The 21,942-nt window shown below is 45.6% G+C and overlaps 1 protein-coding gene across 1 annotated transcript in view; it reads left to right on the forward strand.

Annotated features, from left to right (window-relative positions):
- CAGE1 (cancer antigen 1) overlaps nt 1–21,942 on the forward strand; it is a 1,013,025-nt gene that overhangs the window by 273,371 nt on the left and 717,712 nt on the right. The window contains exon 5 of the mRNA XM_086966850.1: nt 16,433–17,389. Within this exon, the coding sequence (XP_086822976.1) occupies nt 16,433–17,389 (957 nt within the window). The remainder of the gene's footprint in view (nt 1–16,432; nt 17,390–21,942) is intronic.

Here is a 21,942-nt window from a genome sequence, read left to right on the forward strand (position 1 = left end):
AGACTTTGATGTCTTGTTTTTAACCGAGACATGGACTAACTCCTCCTCAGACCCTGACATTGTTCGGGCACTACCCTCGCATTATGCCATTTGTAGGCAAGATCGTAGGGACGGGAGGGGTGGGGGCATTGCTATTATCTATAAAAATAACTATGGCTGTAGGAGCCTGCCTTGCCCTATTCCTGACTCCGAAAGTATGTCATTTGTTATCTCCTTTTCCCCTACCTGCACTTTTTTGGGCATACTCTTATATCGTCCTCCAGGAGCCCATGCTACATTCTGTGAAGAGCTTCCTAACATCTCTATGAACTATGCTAGTCGCTCCCCCAATTTGTCTATTCTTGGGGATTTTAATATCCATGTGGACACCCCAGATATACCCGCAAGTCAGAAACTAACGGCAGGACTGGAGGTAATCCAGTTAGTACAAATTGTAAAAGGCCCCACTCATACAGCAGGACACACCCTTGACCATTTCTTTACGAATCTGGTCAATCTTAAATTTGATGAATCTGTAATGGTCCCTTTTTATTATTATTATTATTATTATTATATTTCTTATATAGCGCCAGAATCGACCCCCGAAGGGGTATCTCCGCGCTTGCCTTGGGAACCCGTCCTGGTTTTTCCCTGTGAGATAGCCCCTACAGGGCATCCCCAAGGTGAAAGCCAGGCATCCCACCGCTGGGGGGCCGTTGTGGAGATTAAGCAAGCTTAATGCCCAGAGTTGCAGAGTGTGAACCCATGATTAGGTCAGGCACCGAAGCGAGAATTATCGAGTCCATGGACATTTGAGCTCAAGACCCTGCCGCGTCGGGAATTGAACCCTGGTCCCGGGTCTGACCTCTGCTTCAGGGTCTGCCTGCTCTAACCAGTGAGCCACACTTCTCCTTGGTCTGACCATACGCTACTATCCTTTTCCTGGGCGCCCCGGGAGCAGGCAACCCCAGCAACTACTAACAAGAGAGCAGCCCGGATTTGGTCTAAGCTATTGATTGAGGAATGGAGCATGAACCTGAAAAAAACAGTGCCAGTCAATAGCATAGACCCGGCGGTAGCAGACACCCTTGTTAACAAATGGCTGGAGTCCTCACTTGACGCTGCTTTGCCTAAAGTGGAAGTATGTCATCATAATGGCACAAATAAAAAGGCCTGGTATACACCTGAACTTAAGGCACTCAAACTAAATTGTAAACAGCTGGAAAGGAACATGGAGGATAGACTACTCTTTGGATAGTAAAGAACACTACAGAGCCGCACTCCGGACTTACAAAAACAAAATAAAATCTACGCAGTCTAGCTACTATCAAGGGAAGATAGCTGCAGCTACAAACTCACCCCGGGAAATAAAAAAAACAATTTAACCGCTAACTACCCGCCCTAGTCCACTTAGGGACCCGCTTCTCGCACAGAAACGATGCGATGAACTAGCAAAATCTTTGCATCTAAAGTCTTAGATATTTACTTCCTTTTTCGACAGACCTACATACCACCATCCTCATCTCGGCCGGTAGGGAGCGCCAGGCTCGAGGAGTTTAATCCCCTTGACTGCAAGATGGTGCAGCAAATCCTCTGTGGTATTAAGTCCGGTTCCCCTGCCGACCCTGCCCCTCCCACCATCCTTATGAAGGTATCAGAGACAGTGACCCCAGTTATCAAGGAGTTAATTAACTATTCCCTAATATCAGGTATTGTTCCTCCTTCCTGGAAACAAGCGAGAGTGAAAGCCTTATTGAAAAAACTGAACCTGGATCCCGAGGACTGGGCAAATTATCGGCCAATCTCCTTGCTACCAGGAATTAGTAAAGTAGTGGAGAAACATGTAAATACCGTACTGTTTTCCTTTCTGGAGAATAATAACATCTTACATCCTACCCAGACGGGCTTCAGGCAGAAACAGGGTACAGAGACCGCCCTGATTGCAGTGATCGAAGAAGCTAGGAAAATAGTGGATGGAGGAAGCTGTGCTGCTATCGTTCTACTAGACCTGAGCGCAGCCTTCGACACTGTCAATCATTCCATCCTGAGGCAAAGGCTGAGTGACGTAGGCGTGACCGGGGTGACACTCAGATGGCTGGACTCCTTTATCACTGGCAGAACTTTTGCTGTCTTTGAGGAGGAGGCTATTTCAACCCAAGTCCCTCTGCAGTGCGGCGTCCCCCAGGGCTCCTCCCTCAGCCCTACCATGTTTAACATCTACATGAGACCTTTGGCTGAGGTGGTGTTGCCCTGGGGGGTATATCTGGTCACCTACGCCGATGACACCCAGTTACTAATGTCACTCTCGGGTCAGGAATCCACCAGTGAAAATCTCTCCTCCTGCTTATTGGAGGTATGTAACTGGATGAACACCTCCTTCTTGAAGCTGAATGGCACAAAAACAGAGGTCATGATGCTGGGACACAACCCCCCCTTGTCAGTCGACGCCTGGTGGCCTAACAATCTTGGCCAGCCCCCTCTGCCCAAGGAACAAATCAAGAGCTTGGGAGTCTGGCTGGACCCCACCCTCAGCTTTCGGGTGCAAGCGCGTAAGGTAGCAGCCACCTGCTACGCCTTAATGAGGGTGGTAAGGAAGATCCTCAAGCTCCTCCCATTCGAAGCCAGGCACCTTCTGGTGCAGGCTTTGATTTTATCCCGGCTAGATTATGCAAATGCAATCCACTTGGGAGCTCCACAGGGAACGATCAAGATCCTGCAGACGGTTCAAAACTGTGCGACTAGGCTGCAGCTGGACTTGCCCCGGAGGAGTTCAGCTAAACCTGCAGTACGTCAACCACATTGGCTACCGGTGCAACAAAGGATATGGTTCAAGGCATTGACGATTGCACACAAAGCGATGATAGCATCTGGACCTATCGTGTTGTAACCCCTGTTCCAACCCTATCAGACCCTGAGGACCTTAAGGTCCAGCACTAGGAATATTTTTATGGTGCCTAAGATAAAAAGAACCCGTTCAGGTGGCAGACGATTCTCCCTACAAGCAGCCAAATTCTGGAACTAGCTCCCTGACTCCATACGGCTGGAAGCCAACCATCTGAAGCTCAGAAAACTGCTAAAAACAGTTTTGTTTTCATGAGCCGGTGAGGATTGACTGGGTTTGTCTGAAGCGCTGGGATGCTCACGGGTAGCCATGCGCTATACAAATGTGTAGTCATTCATTCATTCATTCATTCAACATTTCCCTAGGTCACAGGAGGAAAATTCTCTAATAGCTGAGTGTTTACCTGTTCTGGCAAGTCATGAGTCTGGGTGACCGAAGGCTCGCTCCCTGATGAGACGATTTTGTCTTATATAAGCTATACTTTCTGAGAGAAATAGTGTACGATGTCATTGCACGGGGTTTGTGAGGGGGTCTCTAAAATATCACATGCCGAGGGGTTAATAAAGGACTGGAGAATACGGTATAAGGTTTTGGGGGCATTTCCAAAATGTGCTAATTGAGACGCGATAGGAGCTTTCCTAGCAGCCCTAATATTTTTATGGTAGGCATAGAGAGTGGCCTTAAAACTATCTTTATCATTCTCATCAAGGGTGCTGCGCCGGAGTCTCCCGGGTTTTCTGCATAATTGTTTATGAGTGCGCAGCTGAGGGTAAAACCAGACAGTCTGAGGGCGTTTGGAGGAGTTGGAAGAGGATTTCAGTGGCGCGTGCTGATCTATGGCGTAGTTGATTGCAGAGTTGTATACTTACCGAAATCTAGAACAGTCTGCACTTTGTTTAAGTTTTGTACCCTGCGTGTTTTGCAGGCTATGTAATTGTTTCAAAAGTCGATACTCCTATTGTATCTTATTTCCTACAGATCTTTGTAGGGCTAAGGCCCAACTTTACTTGAAAAAAAAAATACTGTGTTTAAAAAAAACGTACAAATTCATAACTCCAGTTTTACTGATTGGATTTAATTTGGTTTTGGTGTCATTTTATTTATTACATTTTACTCTATTTTTCTAAATCGGTGTAGGATTTTTCTTGTGTTGTGTTTACACTTAATTACTGTTTGTGTCCTGCATAAATACTTTACACACTGCCTCAAAGTTGAGCCTGACTGCCTTTGTGTCAACCTACCAGCAGGTTGAGCACACGTCAATGTAGTGACTTTTTTGTGGTTTACCCTGACAAGGATTGTGGTTGTTGCTTGGGTAGGGTTTTCACCATTTAGCCTCAGCCCCCTCCCCCAATTAATAACCCGATTTCTTACAAAAACTTAGTGTAGAGTACCTTAAGAGACAGTGGAGACATATGTCTCCCCATGATTCCTTCATCCCTTAACCCAGATTTGTTAGAATTCCCTTATTCCTGCACTGAGAAAATAGATTATATGTACATATGTATGTGAAAGAAAATAGCTATAATTCTATTTAAGGTCTAAAACATGTTTTTTATGCAAAACAAGTAAATTAGTAGCGCTATTGCCGCACAGAGAGGCAGAGTGTTGCCTTTCCAAGCTGTTGAGAATCTAATGCTAGCTCTCCCCAAATGTCCCCAACATTTATACATTGTCCCCACATAGGCACTCAAAGTATGATACACACGACAGAAAGCAAAACTTTAGATAATGCAATAAAGTGCATGGCTTTCTCAATAGAGGAGTGGAAAAGACCTTGAGACTAGACGCAGCAACAACGATCTCAGCCACTGAGCTAGCTTCATTGAGAATTCCTACGTTTCCATGCAAGACACAACAAGCATTTACAATGAAATGGTCTCGGCATTATTACAGGTAGAGCTATTGGCATTGCTCATGACATTTTGTTTCATTTTTTTTTTAAACATGAATAAATGGTATTGTCATTTACAATGGCAATAGGTGAGCATTAGAGAGTAGTAGAGAGTATTCTCGGACACAGAGCCACACACACACACGCAGACCGAGCCGTGCACACACACACACAGACAGAGCCGCGCACACACACACACACAGACAGAGCCGCGCACACACACACAGACAGAGCCACGCACACACACACACAGACAGAGCCAAACACACAAAGACAGAGCCACACACACACACACAGACAGAGCCACGCACACACACAGACAGAGCCACGCACACACACAGACAGAGCCACACACACACAAAGACAGAGCCACGCGCACACACAGACAGAGCCACGCGCACACACAGACAGAGCCATGCGCGCACACAGACAGAGCCACGCACACAGAGGCACAGAAAAACCGGGATGACAAGCAGGGAACAGAGGCACAGAAAAAACGGGGGAACAGAGGCACAGAAAACCGGGGGAACAGAGGCAGAGAAAAACCGGGATGACAAGCAGGGAACAGAGGCACAGAAAAACCGGGATGACAAACAGGGAACAGAGGCACAGAAAAACCGGGATGACAAGCATTGAACTGAGGCACAGAAAAAACGGGATGACAACCAGGGAACAGAGGCACAGAAAATCTGGGATGACAAGCAGGGTACAGAGAAGAGATGCATGAGGAGTAACACAGAATTGAGATGCATGAGTGGGGTAGGACAGAATAAAGATGCATGAGAGGAGTCAGACGGAATAAAGAGATGCATAAGAGGAGTTACACGGAATAAAGAGATGCATGAGGAGTAAGACAGAATGGAGATGCATGAGAGGAGTAAGACATAATAAAGAGATGCATGAGAGGAGTAAGACGGAATAAAGAGATGCACGAGAGGAGTAAGACGGAATAAAGAGATGCATGAGAGGAGTAAGAGACTACAAAGGTGCAAGAGGAGTAAGATGGAATAAAGAGATGAAGGAGACAAAAGTAAGACGGAATAAGGAGATGTTGGAGACAAGTATGATGGAATAAAAAGAGGCACGAGAGGAGTAAGATGGAATAAAGAGCCAAGAGGGGCAGTAAATCCCATTCAAGGTGGGAAGGGAACGGAACACTTCCAAAGTTTATTTGGGTTTGGAGAGGGGAGTCTCCGCGGGGAGGCGGAGAAGAAGAAACTATGCAACTGAACATTGTGGCCGCCTCTTCCCAGTACGAAGTTCTTCTGCATTTAGAGGTTTGCTTTGTAGAAATAACAAATAATAAAACAACGTCGGATGACACCTGCGGTAGTGCGCCTAGAAACCTGCAAAAGGTGCAGCATTCTAAATGCACTGTTGGCAGCGCTTGTGACTAAGGGAACGTAGTAAACCCGAATCCGCCTGTAGTGGGGCCACTCACAAGCGCAGTCACCTCTGTGTCTGTACCTCGGGCCGGACATTTGAGTTCCAGGGATACAGCTGAGAGGTGTGCAAGGGCCCGCAGGGCAGCCGGGTACGGCCATGACTGGGCAGAAAACACAGTCTAGGGGGATCCCGGGATTCGAAACCCCAATAATTGGCGACCTCTATATGCAGGGACTGAACAAATCAAAGGCATAACTCTTCGGTTCACGTGCATCTTTGTGTGACGCTCCAGTTACGCCCGCGCCAGGATGCTTAAAGACAAGGAGGCTTCGGTCCTTGTTACAGGCCTGGCTGGACTCTGATAAGCCCCCTGGCTGCCTGCACTTTGCTGCCATAATCACAGCAGTCAACGTGCAGCAGCTGCTGCTGAACGTGTCCGTGTGTCTGTGATGTGCATGGAGACGGGTTCAGCGTATTTCAGAGGGGCCCGACTTGTAGGCACAGTGGACAGCGTCCACCCTTTATAAAGAGTGAGGAGACGTGTCCACCCCCGACTTGTGCCCTGCTCTATTGGTTTTATTGGTGCGGTAATTGCTACCCATGGTAAAGATTAGTATCATACAACTGGTGGTAATTGTAATTCGCGTACAAACGTTTGCTTGCACAGTGGCCCGAATGTAGCCCTTCACTCGTACCAAGGACCTCAGTCAGGGCGCTAGCTTGTGCCTAGGCGAGCCATTCATTCAGCAGCAGAGTAAACACCCTCATAAGTCCTCGTGAGAGCAGACCCGTCCTCTGCACTCACGTTCACGCTCCCGGAAGCTGCAGCGAGGCGCTATGAATTATAGATCACTCACTATCCCTGCGCGCAGCTGAGGCTTCAGGGGCGGGAAGTGGTCGGGACGGAAGAGGGCAGCCTTTCTGTGCAGTACACAGCTTTAGGGAGCAGTGATCGCCGGCCTTTGTGTTGGCAGTGTTGTGGTGCACTGCACACAATGGCGGACATACACAGACCCAAACTGCGCCTTTTCTCGCTGTGGCGTGAGAAACAGGGATTCATGCGAACTGAATTATTACTCGACAGATTAAGTGTAGAATAAAACAGAGTAGGGCTTCTGCACGCATGTGTGCGTGTAAGAGAGAGAGAATGAATAAAACAGAGAGAGGGAATGATGGGGTTGAGGAGGAGAGAGGTATGGAGAATGAGAGAAATGAAGGTGAGAGTAGAATTAGGTAGAGAAGGGAGACTGGAGACATAGAAGGACGAGAGACGACAATGAGTCAGAAAGGAGACGCTGTAAACTAGAAAGAAAACAAGAAGAGAAAGGGGGATATGGAGATGGAAAGAAAGACGACGATGAGAGACAAGCACTCACCTGAGGACGACTTCTTCCGGCGGCGGTCGGGCTGAAATGGCTTCAGCAAAGCGTCGACATTTTCCGATTCGGGGGCATGGTTTTCGTTCTCTCCTCTTCCCATTGGCTAGAAGGTAAAATTCCAGCCAATGGGAAGAGGAGAGAACGAAAACAAGAAAGAAGAGAAAAAACACGCCCCCGAATCTGGAAAAAATCGGGGCTTGAACCGAGTGACCCCCTCTCCTCCAATAGCTGGCCTCCGTTTAGGAAGCCAGCCAATGCAGAAGAGGGGCGGGTTCAAGCCCCCTACTAAGAAACATTAAATCTTGGAGCTCCGCCCACACTGCTACGCAGTGCGACGCAATCCTCAACCTAAAAACGAGGCCTGTGCTTGTCAGTAGGGAGGGAACCGGAGTCTCATGTTTTTACATAGTCATTATTTGCTGTAAGGAGATCTATTTCTATCAAGCTGTACATTTCATTTCTCAGTGGCATATCCTAAGGTACTTTCATCTCTATCAACTTCTTCAAGTTTAGTCAGTGGATAAGAATATACAAAGCCTTTACTGCTGCTCAGATTAAAAATAGCACACATGTAAATTTGTATAAGGCTATAGAGGATCAATAAAATAATTAGGCTAACAATGATTACTATTGCAGTATATTTCAACATAAACTTCATGAATTCATACATAGAATTCCACAGTTGTCATCCCTCCCACAGTTCCTAATGCTTTGAATAGAAAAGTATAGTTCTCTTCTCTGAGGTAAGTTGTTACCTAAGTAGGGCCAAGCTTTTCGTCCTGTTTTATTCAATCTCTGTATGTAATCAGTACTAAAGATTTGCGATTACTACAGCTATTCAGTAGTTAAGGGACACATCACTCAATAACAAGGATGGAATTCATTGTTCTGGCAATTGTACATCATCTGCTGTTGAATAATGATCACTTTCACGTTAGAGAGATTAATGTGTTGGCCCATTTTATTCATTCTTCTGTGATGTCATGCCTTTGGTAGACATCTGCCCAGTGATTCAGAATATTTGTTAGCCGCATCCAGGCTAGGAGCAATGGAACTACTTCTTAGACTGGAAGGCTCCTGAAGAACATAAATATGCTTCTCGATCTCCTTTACCAATCAATCAAAAAATCTTTATTCAGTTTAAAATTAGTCCGTAAAAGAATAAAAACAAGAGCAGACTAAAAACGCAGTACATAAGTTTCAAAACCTTGTCACAATATAGCAAAATTGCATCTCATTATAATCAGTTTTGAGGTAAGGTTCCTTGCCAATCCAAACTGAATTAAGTATATAGTGTGCAAAACAACTAGAGGATGCCAGCCACCCAGCAGACAATATAAGGATAAGAGTTTAGCTTCCTGAAATTCTAAGTAGTTGACTGAACTCTGAGCAAAAGCTGAGAGAATGTTAGTCCTTATTTCAGAATAGCTTCCTAAAACTTGACTTGCCTGTCTAATTTACAGGAGAAGATAGAAGGTATTAGAGGTCTGGATTTAACTATCTTACATCTAAAGGGAATGCGGAAGGATTTGAGGATTGGGATTTTCCATTATTAATTTACTCACTACTCCAGCAATTAAATCTTTGTGAGGTCATGCACAAGGTGTCTGGTGATTGTGTAAGATATAGGAGATTCTTATGATTTTTAAAAGGTATGAGTTCCAGGTTATGCCTACATATCTTAATAAGGATAGAATCTTCCGACACGAGTAATGCAGTAAATATGCACTAAAAATAGGATGGGAAAACTAAAAAAAAAGAGCAATCTGTTACACATACTTAGGCATAGTAACTTTCCCAAATCTCAAATCTTATCTTAGCACAAAAAGCAATAATTCAGGGTAGAGGTTTAAATAATTTTTAAAATTCTTTGTGAATAAAGCATGTTGAATATTTGCTCCAGGTCGGTGATATGAGCGTGCTCTCCATCCTCTTGTATGGGGTAGAACGTGTGCACTTCTTGAGATTGTCCTCCATAAACAGAGCAGAGGGAAAATCTTAAAGTTAGTAAGCCCCTGTTTAAACACGTCTATTAATGTAAAGATCTCCATCTTGAACTTATTATTGCAGGCTTTGTTTTTATAATGTGCTCCTTTTTGGGGAGTGGAAATTGTCCAGGCTAATGAAAGCACCTTACCCCAGAGATTTAAATCCTCATGTTACTGTTAAAATAATTAGATTTTAGAACTTGCAGTTTAAAGAAAGCCACAAGTAAAACAGCTGGGCCAACTCAGTTTTGAAGAAGATAGACTGTTTTGTCCTAGAACTGGGAGTTTTAATGTGGTCTCTAATGTGGCAGTAATAAGCACAATGCAAAAATACTTACTTCAAGTGCATCTAATTCTTAGATTTTTCTAAATCTAATTATTTGGGGGCTTCAATTGCTCTATAGACCTGATCAGTTCATATGTACCCCTTGTGAAAAAATGGATACAGGTTGTTAAATATGTTTGTGTCTGTCCTATGAAGCTAACCCTCAGACACACATGCTTTTGACTGACATTTCTATGCATTATGGAAAGATCACAATATAATGCTCAGTCTTTCAACCAACAGTTTATGATGACTGCAAGTGTTTTTGTTCTTTTTCAAGCCCTTTATATATTTATTGCTTGTTTATTCTAAATAATGTTTTGTAATAGTCTTATAATCATGCATTTTTTCAATCCCGTTCTATGATCAATATCAAATCTCAAATAAACTGAAATTGAAAATTTGTCTTTGCTCTTGTCTATTTTTAACAGTGTATGACGGCTGCAAACGTTTTATGTTTAAGTAATCTATATTTGTATTACTTGTTTATTCTAACTGATTTTTGTAACAGTATTTTTATCATATATTATTTCAATCTTGTCCCATTATCAATATCAAATTTCAAACAAACAAACTAGAAAATATTATTTGCTCTTGTCTATTTGCATGGAGTTTATTAAATTGACTTGTCCTACGAGTTCAAAATTCTGTACGTTTTTATCAGAAATGTGACTTTTTTATGTGATCATGAATTTGGTCATTATCTTGATAAATTCAGTACTAATGGGGGCTGTTTATTATGGTTTTTGGTATGTAAACTGTAAATTTTCCAGTGTAAAATTGGAATGTGGTAAATCAATAAGTAAACATAATGACTAACTTTATTAAGGCAGTAATCAAGAACAATGCACTTCAAAAATTACTTATTTTGAGTACATGCTGGATCTTTATCACGTCTTGAGATATCTGTCAAAATAGGTACTTTTTGAGAGTAGAACTGATATTGTTTTGCTTTTGTCTGCACTCAAGGTTAATTAATTTTCAATCTGAGTTTTAAAACAAAAATATCTTTATTGCCTTTTTGTTACACATAGTTGACAGAACCTCATCTAACCAATAAGCACCCTCCACATCGGAGGAAGGAAGTCAGGTAAAGCTCAAATACAATTTCCCATATCACCTTCTAATACATTAGGCAGTGTTTGTGCCCTATTACATAGGTCCCTTGTCTCAGGAAAGCTATCCGACCCTGCTTCGATGACATAAAGTGCCAATACCAAGCAGAATAGTATTCCTCTCCACCAAGAGGGTAACCATTACCAAAAAAGAATAATAAAGGAAAATTCAACTGTGTAACTCCACCTCTCCCCATACTGCGTCTGTATATCATTGTAAATAATCCCAGTCAACCCTACAATCTGTTTCGCCCGTGGGCCTCGTATGGTACTCATGTAGTAAATGGAGAACCCCAAATCTAATGACCCCAGTGGTGCCTCTCGGGGTCCGGTTGGTACCTATGCTCACCTGTTCTCCCTAAATACCCTGGTGGTTTGTTGTGATCCAAGACAGATAATGCCGCCACCTTCTCCACCTAGATAAGGTCAATGACAGTGCCCTTAAAGTGGGTGTTCATCTGTGCGTGCCTCTAACTTCTCTAGGCAGGTGTCCCAGCTACCCAATGGGTCCACCCCTTCTTCTCTCGTACTCAATCATCTGCGGTCCACTTGCTCAGCCAGCGCCCATTAACGCATACTGTTAGTCATCGTTTCAGTTGAGGTACTGCAGCAGATTTGGAATCGCAGCAACCCCTTTGTTATTTTGGTGAAGTGTCCCACGTCGAGTAAGCATCTGATAGGGAGGGACTAGTGGGAATAAGCAGCTTGTGACCTCTAAAACAGTCCGCGTGACCTGTACCCAAAAGGGGCACGGGGAACATCCTACAAATCCGCTGTGGGGTGAGGTAGACATGATGCAGATATTGAAATTGAATAAGGCAACACCGCACATTGCGTGTGACTTGTCTAACTGCTTGTAGATATTGGTCCCATTGCTTGGCTTGGATGTCTATTCAAAGTGCCAGTGTCTACCAATCTCTTAGTTCTATAGTTGTTCCACTGGGCTGCTGTTGCAGCGCAGAGTATAGGCAGGTGATGGCCTTGGTGGAGTTACACCCCCAGAACTGCCTCCAACGGTACCCCTAAAGGAAGTAATACCCGGTCAGACCCCAACGTTCTCCTCATTAGGTGCCTGAGGGCCTAAGACAGTAGGAATTCCTGTCTAGCACCTGAATGCTGGTAGCGTTCACCGGAGCCACACAGCAGCAAGTACGGAAATCAAAATACGAGAACAGGCCTCGACCACCCTGAACGCGTGCCTCTGCATCCGCCTTCAGCAAGAAGTGACACTTACTCGTGTGCGTGCGAGGAGCGGGCGGCCGCCCTGCCGAGCCATCGAGCTCCTCTGCAGCTGCTCCAGTGAGGCCCCTGTAGGCGAGAGGATCCGCTGCATCAGTGCCACTGCATAGATGTTGCAGGCGAGGGGCCCACACATGCGGTGCCTGCAGCGCAAGGCCCGCGCACCAAAGGAAGCAGAGGCGGCCTGCAGAATCAAAGCCAGTGCCACCGGGTGGCCGTTAATGTAGACCAACTCCACCAAGGCTGCATCAGTGGCCGCCTCTGCCCGGAGAAAAAAATAGGCTGTGCCATGTGCCAGCACAACACAGAACCCTGCACCCACACCCTGAGGCCTGTGGCAATCAGGACAAGCCGCCACGACCCTCCAAAGACTGTTGTGGACCGGGGAGAGCAGTCCAGAGCACAGCGCCACCTAGCGGTCACATGCCTGCACCGCACTTGGAGAACCAAAGTAGTAATTTGACGCAGGCTATTGTGGAAGAGCCCCAGCAACCAGACGCCAGAAGCACCGCTGCTCCTATGAGCAGCTCTGCCTGAGAAAAGAGTTGTACTGAGGCCCAAGGTGCCAGTACCACTGAATGAGTAGTGCCTTACAACCATACTCCTGCCTCTCCAACATATATAGGCCAGCAGCTTTGACTGCAACAGCCTTTTGAAAGTAATGGCAGTACCCCCTAGTGATGTTGGGCTGTACTGCGGAAAGTGAATTGTACCCCAACACCCTGCTTCTCAGGAAGTGCCCGCAGGACCATAAGGCATCCGCTTTTCACCCCCAGATGCTGGTCACATCTCCAAAGGAAGAGACTGCTAACCCTAGCAAGGAGCACCAAGAAGCCAAAAAGCGGGACAAGCCTCACAGCCCCACCAATCGCAAGAGAGGCAACAACACGCAAGGTCCAGACAATGCAATAAGACCGAGGACAGCCAATCCACATGAAGATGCAAGGAAGATGCGCGCTGTACGTGCTACCCCAGTGGCCATCCAATGCCACCCCAAGGATGTTGCCCCATCCCCCAGGAAGTAATAGTGCTTCAGCAGAGGTTGTTAAAGCCCGCAAGTCCCACAGGAAGTTTAAAGCTGCCTAGCTAAGAGACGTCAAGTCAAGGTAATGGACCCAAAGGCTGCCAATCTTCAAGTGGCCAAGCACAGTCCAGAGAAGGCAACAAGACCGAAAGCAGCCAAACTCCATGAAGACGGAACTCCCACTGGATGCTCAGCGTCACCGCAAGTCAGGGAAATGGGCACACCCAGCTCCAGAAGAAGGCACCCCAAAAAAGGTAGAAGAGTGCGGAGTCCGAGGTGCGCGACGTGCGCACCTAAAAGTTTGACTGCATGGGCAAGCACCCAGGAGAGCCAGACCCCCCTGAAGAAAAGTATCAATGCTGAAGGCATCAGGGAGAATCTCCACCGCACCAGAGAAGCCCCGTTGTAGGCCGAAGACAGCCGAGTGTCATCCCTCAAACTGCTTCAAAACCAGTGGCCTCAAACAGCCAAGAGGAGACGCACACACTCCAAGTGGCAAACAGGCACCACAGCATGTGCACTGAAGACCCGCAACACGTGGCCAGATGCCAAATTGCCCCGCAAGCAAGAAGGAGCACGTCACTTGAAGTGACCAACCCCGCCAAGCATGCCTGACGGAGGCAGGATCAAGTTCCACAACAGCGCAGCCTTGAGGTGCAAACACGGCACCCTCGAGTGAAGCAAAGAGGAGCACGGCGAAATCCCTGAAGAAGGGATGGTGCCCGTGAAAGGTACCCAAGAGGAATAAGCAATTCCTACTGACAGGACAGGCCTGCAACAGGTCCGCAGAAAAGTGAAGACCGTCTCAAGAACTGAACGCAACCAGCGAGATGCCCATGTGGTGCAAACATGAAATATGTGGCAGGACGCCACATCCAAGTGAGAACCTGGTTGGAAGGAGGAAAAAAGAGTGGCAGGGCGCCACTCCGTGAAGGAAGAAGGAACAGTGGCACAACGCCATAGGGCAGACAACAACCACCACAGGTGAAAAGGGAGCAGAGTGACCGGACAGAGGACTTGTACCACCACAAGATGTGCACACCCAGAGACACTAGAAGGGCCATCAAGCCAGACTGATGTCCCTGGAGACAGCCCAATGGGAAAAACAAATGTAAGCCGTAGCCATCGGGAACTGCGTCTCTCACCAATGCTTCCCAGCGCAACCGTCCAGTCCCAAGCATCGGCAGTCCAAGTTGGACGGCATTCCTGTCCCTCCCCGCAAATGCTACGGGTGAAGATCAGCCTCTGCAAGATGAAGACACGGGCTGCGAAGCCCCTCCAGTCCTCCTCACTCCACAAGTTCACCTAAAGCCAGAGATCGCTGCCTGTTTGCCCAACTAAAAGAAAATAACCATGTTCATCATCCAGGTGCATCTTCGAACCAGGAGCATCGCACCACCAGAGTGGATCCCCACACTCCAGACAACCGGAGTTCAACGAGGCGGGCCATCCAGGACCCTTCTGTGTGCCCCGTCAACCTGAAGCCAGCCGAAGAAGAGCATACCCGACCATTGGAATATCCACTCTTGGGGTTACACAAGACTAGGCCGTGTCGAGTTCAGCAGTGACCCCTCAGTGCGGCCTATGAAAAGGCCTGCACAGCCCACACGGTTACGTGGCAATCCAGGGGCAAGGGCCTTGATGGAGTACCTGTGAGAGGGCAATCCGAATGGGAGAGATGCGTCTGCAGCAGCTCCATGACAGGCACAGGAAGCATGGATGTCACAGTCAAAGACAGGTCACCCCAAAGACCATCAGAGGAATGCACAGAACCTAAGTCCTGAAGAACATCTAGGCGGAGACACCACCCTCTGCGGCTACATGAGCGACTTGGCTGTGAGTCCTGTTGGCAGTTCCTCAGCGATGCCTTCGCGTGGGCCTACAAGAAGTCCGCACAGTCCATACGGTCCCATGGCAGCCCATCAGGAAAGCCCTCCAGGAGGCTCCAGTGAGAGAGGAGTCCAGTCAAGCAGGAAAGCCCTCCAGGAGGCTCCAGTGAGAGAGGAGTCCAGTCATGAGAGAGGCAAGTCTGAAGCTGCTTGGCCAGCAGGAGCTAGAAAGACCATCAAGCATGTCACCTCCAAAGAAGGGCCTCACACACCGAGGTCATCCCCGACCGCTGTATGTTTGTCATCCACCTGAACCTCAGCACAGGCGAGATCTCCAGAGTGGACTCCACCACTGCTCCAGATGCACCGATACTTGAACTTTGTAAATAGACTCCCAACGCCAAGGCGGACTAAAGCATCCTGACCATGTGGTCCGAAGCTATAGCGCTTCCTGGCTGACGGCCTGAAGAGACTCATTTGGTGCTGTGTGTTGTTTATTTGTTTTCTTACAGGTTGGACTTTTGTTTGTTTCTTTTCATTAAAGTTTGGGAGGGATCTAGTGTCCGGCTGGACATGTTCCAGTGTTCTGCCTGTTTGTAACCCACACTATTCACCCACCCATCACAGGCGTCACCAGTCAGGTGATCATGCAAATAAAAGGGGCCAGGCGCACGTGCCCTGGGCCAGTTACGAATACTGTAGCCATGTGTCTGTGTGCCTTACTGATGTAGCATGTGGGCCCTGGACCCACTACATCACAGGCACCACTCCATTCTACAGCCTCCTGATGCAGTAATGGGTCCCAAGAGCAGCCCTCTCTCGTCACGATATGTTCAGGCACACGCTCTGTAGGCACCGGCTCAGCAGGATGCTGCGTGTCTTGCCGCTCACGGTGAGTAGCTTCCAAGTCACTCGCGGGGAACAAGGTCGTATGCTCCCGTCCTCTAGGCCTGAAGTACAGACAGTTCAGCTCTGCCCTGCCGTTGTTGATGCTACAGCGAGCCCGCTCCAATTCACTGTTTTGGGCTCTGAATACCCTGGAGCAGCTACAACGGCGGGAGTAACTATTGTTGTGGGGTTCAAGTTTCCCGTGAAGGTCAGGAATAAAATATTGCAGCGTCAGGACAGAGCTCGATTCTATGCGATTGCTCACTCTGCCATCTTGGCCCTGCCCCCACCCCACCCTCCCTTTCAATCTGAGATACACTTCCACATTTTCTTAATCAAGTAATTGCTGAAAATGGAGCGATGGAGCTGTCTTTATTATTTCAGACTCAGCTCTAAAAGTATTTAATAATATCAAGTAACAACCTGGCTTGAAGCAAACGTTTTGCTGAGATCTTTTGAAATAAGTAGATGTAACAAAATTATTTTGGGTCCTTAAATTTAAGACTATAAACTGCCTGCCTTTTTTTTCTTTGTTTCAAAATAGATTGAAGTGAACTACTCTGAAGCACATGGAAACTTCCCAGCTCCCGAGCAGCAAAATATAGTTGTCATATCCCACCAGAAAATGCATTCAGAAGACAGAGGTAATAAAGGAATTGTGCCAGCACGTTCAAACAGCGTCTTAAGTATTCAGGTAGCCAACCTTCAGGAAGACATAGAAAAACTAAAAGAAGCAAACCACTGTCTAAGTGCATATGAAACAATTCTTAATATGTACCAAACAAAAAATGCACAGCTTGCCAATGAAAAACTACAACTGAAGCAAACAACTATTGAGTTGAACGAGACCATTAAGACGTTAGAACAGGACAAGAAAAGGCAGCAAACTCAAATTATGGATCTGCAATACAATAATATATCACTGATGACCAGAATTGAGTCTGAGGCTACAGGCGATGCTCTGAAAAGAGAACTCGACGAACTGAGGAAAGATTACAGCCTTTTGCAGGAGAAGCAAAAGGCAGAGGAGGGTGAGAGGATTAAAATAATGAATCAGTGCTTAGAAATGGACTATACCATCAGTAAGAAGGAAGAGGAAATTGAAGAACTGCAACATATTAATACAAAGCTGGAAAATGAGATGAAAACCTCTATGATGGAGATACAGCGACTCATGGAAAAGGAAGAAAGTGGGGAAAAGCAGTTGCAAGTCTTGCAGGAGGAACTGCGGCAAGAGACTGACATCAGGGTAGCCGAAAAGGAACAGTTTGAGTCCAAGTATTCTTGGCTTTTGTCCGAAGTGAAGATGTTTAAGGCAAACTTTGAAAATGAGCATGCAGAGACAGAGAACCTGAAGCAGCATATGGATGTAGTAATGAAGGAGAACCTCCTATTGCACCAACAGGCCACGGTAATGAAAGACCTCAATACCCAAATGCTGGCTGAGAATGGCAGCTGGAAACAGCAGTTTCATAAAGTGTTGCAAACGCATGGGGAAAAGGTAAGGATTTTAACACTAAAGCACCAAACTTCGACCTTGCATACATTTTTGCACATTCACATTTAATATGTATGGTTCACTGTTAATATTTGGACCTGGTTATCCATCAGTACATTTACTAATCAAGACAGCTGGAAGAAAACTTGACTAGTGAAAGTATTTCCCGCTGGATAATAATAGAGTATGGAAGAATCCCAAAACTGTCCAAAAATATATTTAGTAAATTATCAGTGCCTATAGGTGTGTATTTATTAGACTACATTTTGAGCAATTTGCCAAAACAAAACAGCTGGAAGAAATTGTGACTAGGGAAAGCATCTTTCCTCTGGCTAATGATGTGGTATTGAAGAAAACTACAAAATATCGAAAACATTTGTGTACCTTATTTTCTGGCGTATAAGACGACTCGGCGTATAAGACGACCTCCTACTTTTCCTTTTAAAATATAGGGTTTGGGCTATATTCGCTTGCATATTAAATGACACCGGCGTATAAGACGACCCCCAACTTTTGAAAAGATTTTCAAGGGTTAAAAAGTCGTCTTATACGCCAGAAAATACAGTATTCACTGTTAATACCTTGATGTGGCTATTCATGAATGTAACTTATAAACTGCTAATCAAGACAGCTGGATGAAACGTGACTTATAAAAGGGATGAATTTCACTACAACGCGGGCTATTACCACGCGTGCCATTACAACGCTGTTTTTACAACGCAAGTCGTTACAATGACCTGCGCTGTGAGGGCTGGATACTGGAATAGTTTAATTTTCTATCCCAACTCCAACCCACGTTGACAGTAGGGAAGGTGTTGGAATAGAAAATTAAATTATTCCTTTGCCAACAGCGCCCTTCAGCGCAAGTCGTTGAAACGACTTGCGTTGTAAAAGCAGCGTAGTAATGGCAGCGTGTGGTAATACCCGCGTTGTAAAGGCTGTTCCCCTTATACAAGTATCTTTCCTTTAAACATTAATAGGGTAGGAAAGAGAACTATAAAGTTGCTATACAATATGTATAATTCACTATCATTATTTATATATGTGTATTTATCAGTATCATTTATAAATTATTTACTAATTAAGAGGGATGGAGGAAAAAATGGGGCTAGTTAAAGTATCTTTCCTTTGGATAATAAAAATGGGGTATGGAAGAGGACCATAGGAAACTCATAACATATGTAGAATTCACTGTCAATACTTATATGTGAGTATTTACTTAGATAATTTCTAAACTATTTCAATTCAAGACAGCTGGAACAATACGTGGCTAGTGAAATTGTTTCTCCTCCAGATAATAATAGGGCTCTGAACGTACAATACCAACTTTTTGCTATTCACCGGCCTTCTCATTTGTGTGCCTGGAAAGCTTTGCCAGGTGCAGATTTCCAGGTCGATTCCTTCGAAGGTAAGGAGCTGTGAAGTGGACTTGTATTGCTGCTGTTCAGAGTTATCCATAGCAGAGAACTCCTCTTAGGGGAATAGGATCTTGTGTGCAATTGTACATTTTTTTTCTCCAATTGGAAAATATTTTTCTCTGTGGAGAAAGTCTTTCCCCTCTCTTTTGCCGACTTTCCCCAGGGGCAAAAGAGGCCAGGCTGCAGCAGTAGTCATGGCCACAGAGCAGAAAAAACTGGCAGAACGGGGCTAGACTGGAAAAAAAACATCACAGTCTATTTGGCAGTGCAGTGTGCAATACTTGACTTGGCTGTCAGATCTTCTGCCTGTTTTCCAGTGATCTCCCACTATTCTTGTTTTCTGCTCTGTTCCCCTCACTTGTAGTTCAGCCAGGCCTCTTTTTTCGTTAACAGACGTTTGCTGACCATGTGCCCAGCTAACAGCAACATCAGCCTATCATTCATTTTCCAGTGTTCTTCTGCTATGTCCGTGGACTGCTCTCTGTCATTCTCCTACCCATATCCTCTCACAACGTGGTCTCTTGGCTTTGGTCACAGTTCCCTAACACCAACCCCCTGTTCGATAATGAGATTTGTATTTTAGCTAGCATTTTCTTACCTCGCTTAAATTGTTTCAAAACTAACCGCTGATACTAAATGCGGTGTGAAGCACTATAGAAAGTATGCTTATTAACCAACATTTAAAAAAGAAACAAATGTGATGTGTCCTGAGTGATAGATTATCTGGGACGATGTGCTGTTATCACATGTACCTTACACGCGACAACCTGCAGAGGATCAGTGGCAAAAGGAGTGTCCATTTTCCGTCTTCATTTCTGTTTAACCAATACCCAGTCTCCTTTGTCAAAGACTTTCTCCTGGGCATGATGACGCTGATCGGCATATATTTTCATTTTCCTTTTTTCAAGCCAAGTCAGTGTCTCGAGCTTGGTCAGTATTCACTGATTGATCAAAGGTCCATTGAGGAATGTGTTGTTCTGAAGCCTCTTCCAAATAGCAAGGTGGCTTGGCTCCCACCAGTTGTAGAGTGAGGAAGTTGATCAATAGGCCCGGAGGGCCTTGCACATGGCTTGGTTAAGATCAATTTGTTCCATGGACGCTTGCAGGATGACTCTTTTGAGGATGCTTAGGAATCATTCAACTATACCAGTGGCTTGGGGCCAGAGAGGTGCACTCTTTTGGTGTTTGATGTTGAGTCGAATGAGAAACTCTTTGTTGTTGAAGGGTAGATCATTATCAGATTTCAGGATTTCAGGAATGCCCCATGTTGCAAAGTTGTGAACAGGTCATTCTATAACCTTATCATGGGTTCTCGAAGACAGGTCTTCCACCAAGCAAAAACGTGAATATTCACCGATGACTACCATGAGATGGTGTCCATTTCCTAAAGGTCCAAAAAAGTAAACTGCAACTCTCTCCAAGGCATAAGCAGGAAAGTCATACATTGTCTCTGGGTGTTGCAGCACCTTAGGCGACAAGCAATGGCAAATGTGGCACATTTTCAGCTCCTTCTCAACTCAATCATCTAGTCAAGGGAACCACACTCAATGTAATTCAACACTTTTCATTAAGATTTGTATCGCTAATGAGGTCGCAGTAGGATAAGGCAGATTATAGCAAAATTTGATCACAATTGTATAAAAATAATATTATTAAAATTACATATTGAAAACCATTACCATCAACAGATAAACCCTGTTAAATACACACATACTTTCATACTTTGTTATTATTAAGACTTCCATAAAAGGACAGTTCATAAAAGGTTCAAGTTTTGTGTAAATAGTCCATACCCTATAGTCACAAAGGTTATGTGTAAATTATGCCAAACTAAGTAAAATTAATAACAGTCATAGTAAAGTCTTCACATAGCCCCAACATTTACATTTTTGCTCAAACTGTTACTCTGGGCCAAGATAGTGAAAGGCTTTCATATGTAATTTACTTATAATTAAAACCAATTTGTGAAAATATACAATTTTATATTTAAAAAAAGCACTTTCCCATAGCAGCAAACGTTATATGCAAAATGATTCCGGAGAAGACAAAATGACTGGCAGCTATATCAGAAGTCTGCAAATAAACCCAATATTTATATTCTTGGTGGTATTAGTTACCATGGACCAAAAATATGGATAGGAATTCAGTTATAATCTTCCATAACTCCCTCATCAAGTTCCTCCCTTCTTGGCTATAATCAAACTATCAAAACAACAATTAGAAGAGGGTCTCAGGGAATGTTTAAAGACCTAACGTGGATATAATCCCCATACTCAACATATACTACACAAACATACCCACTGGTCTGATCAATTCTAAAATCTACCTCACTGATAAATGGAACCTTATCTATATTCTATGTGCAAAAGGGGAACCTTGACCTGTTCCCAGGCCAGGACGCCCCCCCACTGCTCCAGCACTCCCTGCTGGTGCTGTGCCCGCTGCCTGCTGCCCCTCGCTGCTGTTGGGAGTTCAAGGCCATCCTCCACCCGCAGGCTCTCGCCTGCGCCTCATTCCCAGTGGTGGGCGGTAAGTATTCGGTCTGTTCTGCTGCTTGTCTCATTGTGCTCTGCTTCTTGTTTGCTAACTTGCACTTGTACTGTATTGTTGCCTGTCTTCTCTGTGCGTACGTTGTTAATTGTTGCCTGTATTTGTTGCCTGGCCTTCTCTGTGCGTTGTTAACTGTTGCCCCTATCTGTGGCCTGCTTCTTTGTGCGCTGCCTCAGTGTATTGCTGCCTCTTTTTTCTCTAATTGCTGTTGCCTGGGTTTTTATTTAATTTCCCCCTGTGCCGTGCCTTAAGTTTTACCCCGCCCGCTCCCCGCATTCCTCTCCCACCGCTGCGTCCCCTGCGTCCCCGGCCTCTCCTTTCCCATTTGTTTCCCGCCTCCCAGCTGCTCCTCCCTCCCTCCACCCCTTCTTAATGCAGAACTCTGCACGGCCGCGCCGCTGGCGTGCCGGAGGCGCGCCAAAGGCAAGCCCGTCTGCGCCCGTCCATGCCTGGACCGCGCCCAGCCCCAGGACCCCTGGACCCCGCGCACCCCATCGCACCAGACCCAGACTCAACTACGACGCCGACTCCCTCCACGCTCTCAACACCGGCCGAGACCAAAGCTGCATTCAGGCCGCCCTGAAATCA

This window comes from Lissotriton vulgaris, chromosome 4_1 (genome assembly GCF_964263255.1).
Source record: "Lissotriton vulgaris chromosome 4_1, aLisVul1.2, whole genome shotgun sequence".
In the NCBI taxonomy this organism is placed as follows: domain Eukaryota; kingdom Metazoa; phylum Chordata; class Amphibia; order Caudata; family Salamandridae; genus Lissotriton; species Lissotriton vulgaris.